General features: G+C 50.6%; 1 protein-coding gene across 2 annotated transcripts in view; it reads left to right on the top strand.

The window, feature by feature from the left end:
* The first annotated feature begins 486 nt into the window (after positions 1 to 486).
* The window catches only part of UPF1 (UPF1 RNA helicase and ATPase), a 36,163-nt gene continuing 25,708 nt past the window's right edge, over positions 487 to 10,941 (top strand). For both annotated transcript variants that reach the window (XM_040628988.1, XM_040628987.1), the window contains exon 1: positions 487 to 790. In XM_040628988.1, the coding sequence (XP_040484922.1) occupies positions 560 to 790 (231 nt within the window). In that variant the 5' untranslated portion in view covers positions 487 to 559. The remainder of the gene's footprint in view (positions 791 to 10,941) is intronic.

The raw sequence follows: 10,941 nt of genomic DNA, 5'->3' as shown, positions 1-10,941 counted from the left end.
CTCAATTAACCCGAGGCACTGTCGCCACTCCTGCGGAAACAACCACCGCAGTCACGCCGCCGGGCTCCACTGAGTAGCGGTTGGGGCGGGACCACGTCCTCGTGCGGCCGCCGCGACGGCGGTTAGAAGCCCCGCCCCGCGCGCTTGCGTGCTAATTGTTCCGCCGGCCCGCTCTGCCGCGGGCGTCCGGGCGCGGTTGGAGGAGTCCACGAGGAGCGCGCGCGCCTGCGCCGGCGTCGGGCTCGCGCACGCGCACCTGCGCCGGCGTCGGGCTCGCGCACGCGCACGGCGGCGGCGGCGGCGGCGGCGGTTCCTGCCGGGGGTTGCGAGCGGCGGGCGGCTCCGAGGGGAGCAGCGGCGCTGAAGGGCTCGGCGGTAGCGGCGGCGGCTCGGCACGCGTGGCTCTTGGCCCGGCTCGCGCCGCGGCGGGCGTTTCAGTCCTGTTTAGGAGCGTGGGCGCGGCGGCGGCGGCGACCCAAGGCCTGCGGCCTAGGCCTCAGCGCGGCGGCGGGCTCGAGTGCGGCGCGGAGCCGGCCTGAGGGCCCTACTCGGCGGCACCATGAGCGTGGAGGCGTACGGGCCCAGTTCTCAGACGCTCACCTTCCTGGACACCGAGGAAGCCGAGCTGCTCGGCGCCGACACACAGGGCTCGGAGTTCGAGTTCACCGACTTCACCCTCCCCAGCCAGACGCAGACGCCCCCGGGTGGCCCCGGCGGCCCTGGAGGAGGTGGCGCGGGCGGCCCGGTGGGCGCGGGCGCGGGTGCTGCGGCCGGACAGCTGGACGCGCAGGTGAGCGGCACATGGCGGCGCCGGAAGCCCGAATCGGGCTTCGGCGCCCGGGAACTTGCCCCTGGGTCCTGCACTCTGGCCGGGTCCGGAGTAACCTGTGCCTGGTTCCCCACTCAGGCCCGACCCGGGCTGACCTTCCCCGGGTCCCCCAATTCCGGCCGGGTCCGGTGTAACCTGCCCCGGTTCTCGGTCTCCAGCCGGGCCCGGGTAGACATGTTTAGAGTTCGGCTCTGGTTGGGTCCGGGTGATTTGCTCATGATCTGTCTCAGGCCGCGTCTTAGGTCACCTGCCCGAAGTCCCTTCCGGGCGTGTCCGAGGTGACCTGCCCTCGGTCCGTCCCTGGCCAGGTCGGGGGTGACCTGTCTCCGAGTTTCCCTCCTGCTGGGTCCGTGCCCTGCTCAAGCCAGCTCCGGGGTGGGGGGACGATCTGCCCCGGTCCCCCCTCTGGCCGATCCGTCCTCCCTGCCCCACCCCCCACCTGTGGTCCCAGCATCCCCCACCCCTCTAATCATGCCCCCTGAGCAGCGGGTTCAAATTTCCCCGGGCCCAGGGACGCTGGAGAGGGGAGGGTCGAAGCTCCCGGAGCAGAACCGGAATTTTTGCCTCCAGTAGAGAATCCCATACTCGGTGGCTATTAAGATTATTCAAGAGACAGTTTGCGTTTTTTTTCCTCCTTGCATTGCCTGTTGCTGAAACCGACCTGTTATGTAACTCCCACAGCCCTGCCTTGGAAAAGTTAGGTTTGAGTTTGTTCCTCCAGTGGGGCAGTGATAGTGGGTTTTACATAAATAGTACTGCCACGTTGGAAAATTTTGCTTTCAATGATGTGAATGTTTAGGGAAGGCTACTTAGGTGTTTTAAGTTTGGGTTTGTGTTATGGGAGGTATCATGCTTACACTTCTTGTACCTAGGTCCCTGCCCTGGAGTGTTAGAGGGTTAGGGGTCCCTTGGCATGAGGACCCACTGTCAGGCCTGGGGGAGCCACCGCATCTCAGCCAGAGTGAGCTTAGACTCTGTCCTTGGGGGAGGAGGGCTTGCATTCTCCTTGATTGAGTCACTCCCGTGGGTAGACCACCCACTTGGATTTTCTTTTAGCCCCTAATAGAAGCAGAAAACATTTGACTCATTCTAACCCCAGATTCCTTAAAAATAGATGTCTGATGGGCGGAGCATCAGGGAGAACAGGTGTGCAAGTATGTGTGTTTTTTCAGTTTGGTTTACATATGGTGGAGGAAGGTAGAGACGGGAGAGTTTGCCTGGAGAAATGAGTGAGCTGTTGCAGGCTCGTAATACCACCTGTAGTTTCATACTCTGTAGACCTCTCTGTTTCCACAGATGTAAAAAGGGGGTATAGGAGTTTTATTTTTGTTACTTTTAAGCATACATGAAATCTGGACTCATGTTTAGATGGACCAGATAGCACTGTCTATAACTTGTGTCCAGTGTGCCCAGGAGGCTGAGGAGAAAGATCTCTCAGTTGGGCAGTGTGCCATGATTCATGGCAGCTCAGGATTGGGAAAGGTAATTGTTTTATTGCAAATTCTTTTTAAACTGTAACTAACACAATACAGCAGCTTTGGCTTCTAGTTTTGTTCTTTGCATTCTGTTTGCCGTTAATTACAGGGCCTGTCTTTCTCTTTAAGTTGAAATAATCTATTTTTTTGCACCTGGACACTGAGCTGTATAAACTAAGAGTCTTAAGACTCCACCGTAGGTAAATGTTGCTTGCAGTTGAGCTCCCTGGATTTCTGACGACATCAAAAGGGTTTATCCTTCCTTGCCTTTAGTTAGCTCTGATGACCCACTCACCTGTAGCCTAACTTTTATGTTAGGGGGAAATGGGAATAATATCCTTTGTATCACAAGAGAAGGCCCTGAATTTGGGGGCAGGAAAGTCTGAATAGAATTGGAAAGTGGAAAAAAGTTGATTATCTTCTGTGCCAGTTGGTGGCATTGGCTGCCTACAATTTTGGGATTTTCCTTATTTGTCCTCAGGAGTTGGCTGTGTAGCTAACTTTCAGAAAGACTCAAAAAACCCATTCTGAATGCCTTTTGATTTTTATCTTACTGGCTGTGACTTATCAAATGCTCTGCAGCCGCTTCTGTTTCACAGCTTTCTTGAGATAGAATTCATAGACCGTATGTTTTACCCATTTAGAGTGTACAGTTCATTACCTTTTAGTATATTCACAGATGTGCAGCCATCTCCTTAACCAACTTTTAGACATTTTCATTTCATTCATTTTAGACATTTTCATCGCCCTAAAAGGAAACCCCACACCTCTTAGCCTGTCGGTCCTGCCTTCTCCAACCCCAGACAACCACTAATCTTAATGTCCTGGGTTTACCTACTGTGGACATTTGATATAAACGACCATGTGTGGTCTTCTGTGTCTGAGTTCTCACTGAGCCTGTTTTCAAGGCTTATCCATGTTGTAACACATATCTACTCCCATTTCTTTCTGTGACTGAATAATATTTCACAGCACAGATAGACCACATTTTGTTTATCCACGTGTCTGTTGGTGGACTTTTGGGTTGTTTCCACTTTTAGCTATTATAAATAATGCTGCTGTGAACATTTGTGTGCAAGTTTCTGTGTGGCTGTAGGTGAGATCGCTGCGTTGTGTGGTAGCTCTGTGAGTAACCCCTCCAGGAGCTGCCAGACCGTTTCCCAGTGTGCAGCCACATTTGATACCAGTTTTGCTTGGTTGGTTTTACCTGAAAGTTTGTTTAGAGGCAGAATGTGTGTCCCTGCCAGAGTAGGAGAATGGCGGGCATGGGTGACTCCTGCTGAGCTCTGAATCAGTTCAAGTAACATTTGTTTTCTTGTTTATGAAATAAAACTGGTATTTCTCAAAGCCCTTGAGATCCTGGGATAAAAAGTGCTGACATAGCCTTGTCAGGTGTCCTTAAGATACAAGGGACCATCTTTTTTTGCTTATCTGAATCTTTCCTGTGGGCCATCCCCCCTCCCCACCCCCGAAAGGGCAGGGAAAGGTAATTTCAGAAGTGCTGTGCATAGTAGCTGGTGTTACAAACCTTCTGGCCTGTCTAGTTGGAATATTTCCTTTTGCTGGTCGCTACTGCCATGTTTTCTTCAAATATGGGAATTATGATAAAAATCTGAGTCGGGAACACTACCCGGCTTAACAAAAGGGAATGAACTGTTGATACAACGATGTGGATGCATCTCAGAGTAATTACACTGAGTAAAAGAAGCACTCTGACAAAAAAAGAGTATATTCTCTGTGATTTTGTTCATATAAAGCTCTAGGAAGTGCTAGCTAACTAATAGTAATAGAAAGCAGACCAGTGGTTGGGGGAGGAAGGAAAAAAAGGGAGGGATTGCAAAGGGCATAAGGAGACTTGGTGAGGGATGTATTCATTATCTTGATTGTGGGTGTTTACATACATTGATGTATGTCAGTTTATAAAATTGTACACTTTATTTATTTATTTATTTTTTAAAAAAGATTTTATTTATTTGACAGAGAGAGAGACAGCCAGCTCGAGAGGGAACACAAGCAGGGGGAGTGGGAGAGGAAGAAGCAGGCTCCCAGCGGAAGAGCCCGATGTGGGGCTCGATCCCAGAACGCCGGGATCACACCCTGAGCCGAAGGCAGATGCTTAACGACTGAGCCACCCAGGCGCCCCTAAAATTGTAGATACCACTACCCACTCATAAGAGTGGCTCAAATTTTTTAAAAGGCTGGATGGAAAATCACTTGGAACTTTCATACTTTGCTGGTGGAATGGTTCACACCCACCTCTTTGACCCAGCAGAGAAACAAAGGCAGTTGTCCACACGGTGGGCTGCTCTGAGCATTATATTATGAGAGCCCCAGACTGGAAACAACCCCAGTGGCCATCAACAGATAAACAGAGGCTCCTCATGAGTTGTGTTCTTCTTTAAGTAGGCTCCGTGCCCAGCGTGGGGCTTGAACTCATGACCCTGAGATGAAGAGTTGCTCGCTCTACCAACTGAGCCAGACTGGTGCCCCATCCGTTGTAGTCTTCAGTACATACACTTGGGCTTCTTTTTCCTATTCAAGTAGTAAGATACTTGGCTAAACAGTTGCTACTTAGTCTTCAAAACCATAGTCCTGGCAGCCTTCAGAGTTCATCATGGAAGGCTGTCCTGACATACTCATGATCAGCCCAGTAAACAGATCATCTTCTGCTTACTGGCCTGTAGCTTATGAAAGAGGAGGAATGAGTTCGATACAGTCCAGGGGTTCCTGAAGGTGGTGAGTTTAAAATTTGAGTGGGACTTTTTCCATCTGGTTTCATGAACACTCAGTTCAGCTGGGATATAAGCACACCTTGAGAAAATTGGAGATAAGACGCTGGTAACTTTGCAGGAGCTCTGGCAAGTGTTTGTCCGGCACTTTCCCCTTCCTGGATTTCCCGGGTTTATTTCCAAACGGTTAGGACTCTATGGGCGATTAGGGGAGAGAAAGGGCTTATGTATGTGTCAGTCACATAAACAAAATGACTTCTTACTTTATTTATCCCAATTTCTTAACCCAGATTCAGTATGATTGGGGGCAAAGTTAACACTAGTACAATATCAGTATTAACTAAAAAAGTTCCTTCTCCAGCTCCCACAACCAAAAAAGGAGGAGACACCTTTCTAATAGCTTTACTGAGGTATGATCACATACCAGAGAGTCTCGTTTGTATGTGTGCAGTGCAGTTTAGTGTTTTCTAGTAAATTTGGGGAGTTATTCGATCATCCCGCAGTTGTTCATTGTCTTTGATTTTCCTTCACTCCTCTTTTTCTTTCCTTTTCCTTCATTTTTGTTCCTGTTAATCTTTGTAGTGTCTCTTCAGCAGCTCTAATTCAGGGAAATGGAGTGGCCCCAGGCTCAGCTACTCCTAGTCACATGTTGGGGAGATTCACCACCCTGTGTGCTGGGCCCTCCACTTGAGTTCAGAGTCAGGAACTGGGGCCTGGCCATGCCGCTTTCAGGGTGAGCCCTCATATATCTGTTCATATTTACTTTTGTCCCCACTGTACAGACTGTCAGGGCAACCTCTTCGGCCTGGTCCTTTGCTCTTGCCCCTCTCGGCAGTTCCTGCTTCCTTGCCTTGCTGTGTTCTGTGAGGGCTGGGGGTCAAAGTGAATCCTTTGCCATCTGTAGCTGTTGTGTTAGAAATGACAGGTGCTGCCCAGACTGCAGTTGACCTTAGGGATCATGAGGGCCCAGAAGAGGGAGTGGTTTGCCCTGCTCAGGGAGAGCCTTTGTGAGTGAGTAGTGGTCCTTGAGTTGTTCAGGAAGGCATGCCTGGTAGGCAGAGGGGTGGGCATGGGACACTATGCTTGGCTTGGTGTAGAGGGAGAGTGGGTGCAGGCACAGGCTGGTATGCCATACCCAGGGGCTCGGGCTGGATCCTGGAGCTGCTGAAGGGTGCCGTAATCTCACTTGAGAGGCAGGGCCCTTAGATGGCGGGTAGACCTGGCACAGTGTGGACGAGGCCAGAGGGGAGCTCAGGCAGAGTGCATGGTGCTCGGATATGTGCCTGTGTGCGCTGGCACATGTGTGTACCAGTGAGTGTGCGAGCTACCACGGTACCAGGCAGCCAGAGTGGCCACTCTCCTGGGATGTGTTCACTGCGCTGGATACCCTGTTGGCCCTGAGTCCTTAGAAGGAATTAGGGCTAGAGTAGACACGAATTCTCGTCTGTGGTTTTCATCAGGGCCCGGGAGCCCCCAAGGGTGAGGCAGGGCTCCCCTCTGATGGGAGGTATGGGTGGGGGTGGTGCTGGTTAGCAGACCCTTTGGAGGCACTGCCCTGAGAGGAAGGGCGAGAGGCCCCACCAGAGCGGCATGCATGGAGGCTGGAGGGGGCAGATTCTGGGCAGTGGCTCTCAGCTGAGGGGCAGTTGGGGTTGTCGCCCTGGCAGGGTGGTCTTTCAGTGTGTGCAGTAGTCCTGACCACAGAGAAGGGTCATGACATCTAGGTCTGCTCAGTGGGACCCAGAACAGAGCGTAGCTTGGAAGGCGCAGAAGGGCAGCAAGTCTGGCTGAGTCTTTGGTGTTCCTTGCCAGGTCTCAGGGTCCACTCTCAGGAGGATTTTGAAGTCTTCCTGCCAGAGGAGCTTTCCTTGAGAGCAGAGCCCTGCTTCCTCTGATAAACACCGGGATGCTGGGTCCTGGGATCCCATGGCTGGGAAAGGGTCGTTGTGCCGTTTTTATGTGTTGGTCTGGTAGCAGCATGTGAGCTGGACTACCGAGCCAAGCCAGGCTTCTTAGGATCCCTGCAGACTGTTGCCAGGATGGCTTCTAGACATCGGCTGCTTGCTGAGCTCTGTGGGCAGCCCTTTGTCACAACTGAGGGTGGCACCTTCCTGTCTGCTTAGCTCCTTGCAGAGCTCGGCTGCCGGGGACGACAGTGAATCTGGGGAGTTGGCTCTCCTTATCCTGGATCGGAAGGCGTTTGGTCAGAGCTGTGCTAGTTTTCCGTTACTCTTTTTGAGTTCATGGCTCTACAGAGTTAACCCAGACTCCAGGAGGCCGCCTCGTCCATTTGTATGTGTAAAAATGTTGATTTACGAATTCTCGTAAGTGAACCCTGACCATCCATCTCCTTAGTTCAGCGGTTGTGAAGATTTTCCTCTCCCCTTTTTCTTCATCGCCGGAGAGTTTTAAAGCAAATCCAGCTTGTCATCTCGCCCTTCCTTCTGAGGTTGAGCCATATGAGTTAGTGATAGATACCCAGTCATTTTGACCTATCATACTTAGTACGCATTTTTAGAAACAAAAGGCATCTTTCTGTCATAGTCAGTACTGCTGTTGTCAGATGAACAGCACCCAACAGTAGTTTTTTTGGGATCATCTAATACGTGGGGCTTCCCTTTCTCCACAGTCAGATTCTTCATTTGTCAAAAAAATGTCTTTGCTTGGTCTGGTCCCCTGTGAGATCCAGCATTAATGTGATTGTCTTGTCTCCTGGTCCTTCTCTCCACGGCAGCCCCTCCCTCTTCCTTTTATGCCCCTGAGTTGTGGGGTTCAGTCTAGGTCATTGTCCTATGAGGTATCCTGGTTTTTGGACTGAACCCCTCCCCCCCATCACACCCTGGCTTCTCCCTGCAGGTGTGGAGTGGGCTTGTTTGAGAGTGGTGATCCCCAGGATTGGGCAGGCAGGGGCAGCCCAGGACGAGCTGGGGATGCCCCAGACACATCAAGGATACTTTGAGCATTGAAATGAACTGTAGGGCTGGACTCAGCATGCTGACCAGAAAAAGGGTCCACTGTAAAGGGAGAGGCCAGTGAAGATCTGATCTGATCCTCTCCTTTCCTTTCCTCTTCCCTTCCCTCTTCCTTCCTTCCTTTCATTCATTCATTTTATTTATTTGTCAGAGACTGAGCCTAAGCGGGGGAAGCAGCAAAGGGAGAGAGAGAAGCAGGCTCCCCTCTGAGCAGGGAGCCCGATGCAGGGCTTGATCCCAGGATCCTGAGATCCTGACCTGAGCGGAAGGCAGACGCTTCACCAATGAGCTACCCAGGTATCCCTGAAGATCCTTTTCATCCAAAACCCGGGGACCACTCTCTTTTGAGTGGGACCATGTGACATCATCTTTGTAGGTCAGAAATGGTTGAATCTCAGCTATTACATGTGTTAAAACTAATGAATTAAAGAAGGCTAAAGAGACATCATAAGTAACATGTGTTATCTAGGTCTTGAATGTAAAAAACTGTAAAGGACATTCTTAGGATGTTGGGGAATTGTGACTGTGCTTATTAGATAGCAGTATTCGGTCAGTTTCATCAGTATTATTCCTGAGCGGGAAGCTTGTGATTATGTGGAGAAAGTGCTTGTCCTGGGGCCTGTGACTCTGAAATGGATCAAGAAAATAAACGTGTGTGTGCGTGCAGAGGGGGAGAGCAAGCATGACAAAGTGTGAGTGGCTGGTGGATCCAGGTGACAGGTGTGTGAGTTGTTCATCCTCTGTGGTGTTGGAACTTTCTCAAAAGCTGGGAAGAAGCCAGAACTTCTGTTAGCCTTTCCCTGAGGTGAGGCTCAGAGGCTCTGCCACACCCCTCTGCCTCGGGCCACACTGAGGGAAAGGTGATTTCCCACTCTTTTTATTTAAACCTTGAGATAAAAGAATACTTGACGAGTTACTTTACATTCCAGCCTTTATGTTTTTGGATGTGAAGATACAGCCTATACTATGAGGGCCTCCTGGGGTGTGGGCTTATTTCTAGATGCTGGGGTGATAGCAGGAACCCCTGCTGTGGGGCCCCACAGATGGGGTCAGTGGAGGCCTCCCTGGGAGATGCCCCTTTGCAGTGGACCCAAAGGACCAAGAGCCAGCTGTGCAGAAGCCAAAGGACTGTGAGTGCAAAGACCCTGGGGCACTGGCAGCCTCAGGGACTGAGGGACTGTGAAAGGTTCATTTCTTCCTGAGTGATACAGTGCTTATGAGGTTTGGAGTAAAAATCTGTGGTCTAAAAGTTCTTAGCAGCACATTTAGGAGTAATTTTTGAATTTACATGCTTTTCCTCTGTGGGTCTGAAGTGACCTCTCTTCCTGCTACTCTGATGTGCGCAGTCTGAGTTCTGTAGTCGGTTGTATGAAACTGTCCCTGAGCAGAGAACATCTGCAGGCCTTGATCAGCTCAGCAGCTCATAGATGTACTTCAAATAGTACTTGGATCAGAGGTGTGTAGAGGGAATCATTTCCCCAGTGCCTGGGGGTAGGCTCCGCGTTCCTGTGGGTACTGGTGGGGGAGGGGCGGTCCTGCCCCCATCAGCCTAGCAGGCGCGAGGGGTCCTAGCTGAAAGTCAGAGGTTGATAACCTCAGAGGACCTCAGTCCTGTACTGGCCAAGGTCAAGCACCCTTCATTGCTCCCGTCATGTCACCTGGCATGGGTTGTGGACCTTCTCTGTGCCGGGCACTCTCTAGTGCTTTGTTTTAACTAATTTAATTATAGTTTCTAAGGTCAAATGTATTTTTGAAGTTAATGTTTATCTTAAAACTTTCCAGAGAGTAGAGGGAGAAACTAACAACCCAGCTATAGAAGTCAGTTTATGTTGTGGCCAGACCACAGCTGGGCGGGAGTGGGGCTGAGTGGGAGCTGGGGGCGGGGGGCATGCACATGTTTCCCAACCAGGAGACTGGAGGGCTACTGGGCCTTGGGAAATCTGGACTCTTCTCTCCAGCCTCCCCAGCTTTAGTGGAGGTGCAGAGAGTCTACCTGACCTCGTATCTGTATCATACTGTCTCCCAAGAGTTGTGAGAGCAGACCTAAATTTCCTGCCCCTTCTTAACCTGCCCCAGGGCTAAGTGTGGTGCAGGGAGGGTCCCCACATGGCTGGTCAGGGTGTGTCCTCTGCTGGTTCAAGCCTCCCCCTGGTGATGGGAGGTGAACTGTGGGATCTGAGGCCCAGATGAGGCAGGAGTGGGTTGAAAGAGGGCACCTGGGTGGTGTGCATGTTTCTATATTGCTCTGTGTACTAATTTTGATATTTCAGGAACGTAAAGATTCAGGTATCACCAAGGACATTTACATGTATAAGCTTATGTAACCTCATAAAAAGTTTTATGAGTTGTTCTAGACAAGGAATCTGTAAATATTTTCTTTTTTTTTTTTTTTTTTAAAGATTTTATTTATTTATTCGACAGAGAGAGAGACAGCCAGCGAGAGAGGGAACACAAGCAGGGGGAGTGGGAGAGGAAGAAGCAGGCTCATAGAGGAAGAGCCTGACGTGGGGCTCGATCCCAGAACTCCGGGATCACGCCCTGAGCCGAAGGCAGACGCTTAACCGCTGTGCCACCCAGGCGCCCCTGTAAATATTTTCTTAAAGGACTAAATAGTAAGTATGCTAGACTTTGTGGGACAAGAAGCACAATTGAGGATATTATTAGGTATTTAATCCAGCCATTTAAAAGTGTAAGTACCGTTCTGAGCTTGAGAGGGGGGCCCACATGCTGATTCCTTACTGGACTACCTTCTTAGCCCTCTGAGTTTTAAGGTGTTTTTCCGCTGAGATTAGATTGGAAAAGTAGCACATTTCTCTCTGGAAAGATGAAAGCTGATCAAAGTTAAGTCATGAAAGGTGTCAACACCCATTTATCTAAGCTCAGGTTACCAGATCTATGGAAAGAATAGTTTCAGATCAAATGAAAAGAAGTTCGAA

Source organism: Ursus maritimus, unplaced genomic scaffold (assembly GCF_017311325.1).
Source record: "Ursus maritimus isolate PB19 unplaced genomic scaffold, ASM1731132v1 scaffold_14, whole genome shotgun sequence".
NCBI lineage: Eukaryota > Metazoa > Chordata > Mammalia > Carnivora > Ursidae > Ursus > Ursus maritimus.
This window is presented reverse-complemented; position numbering and strand designations above follow the sequence as displayed.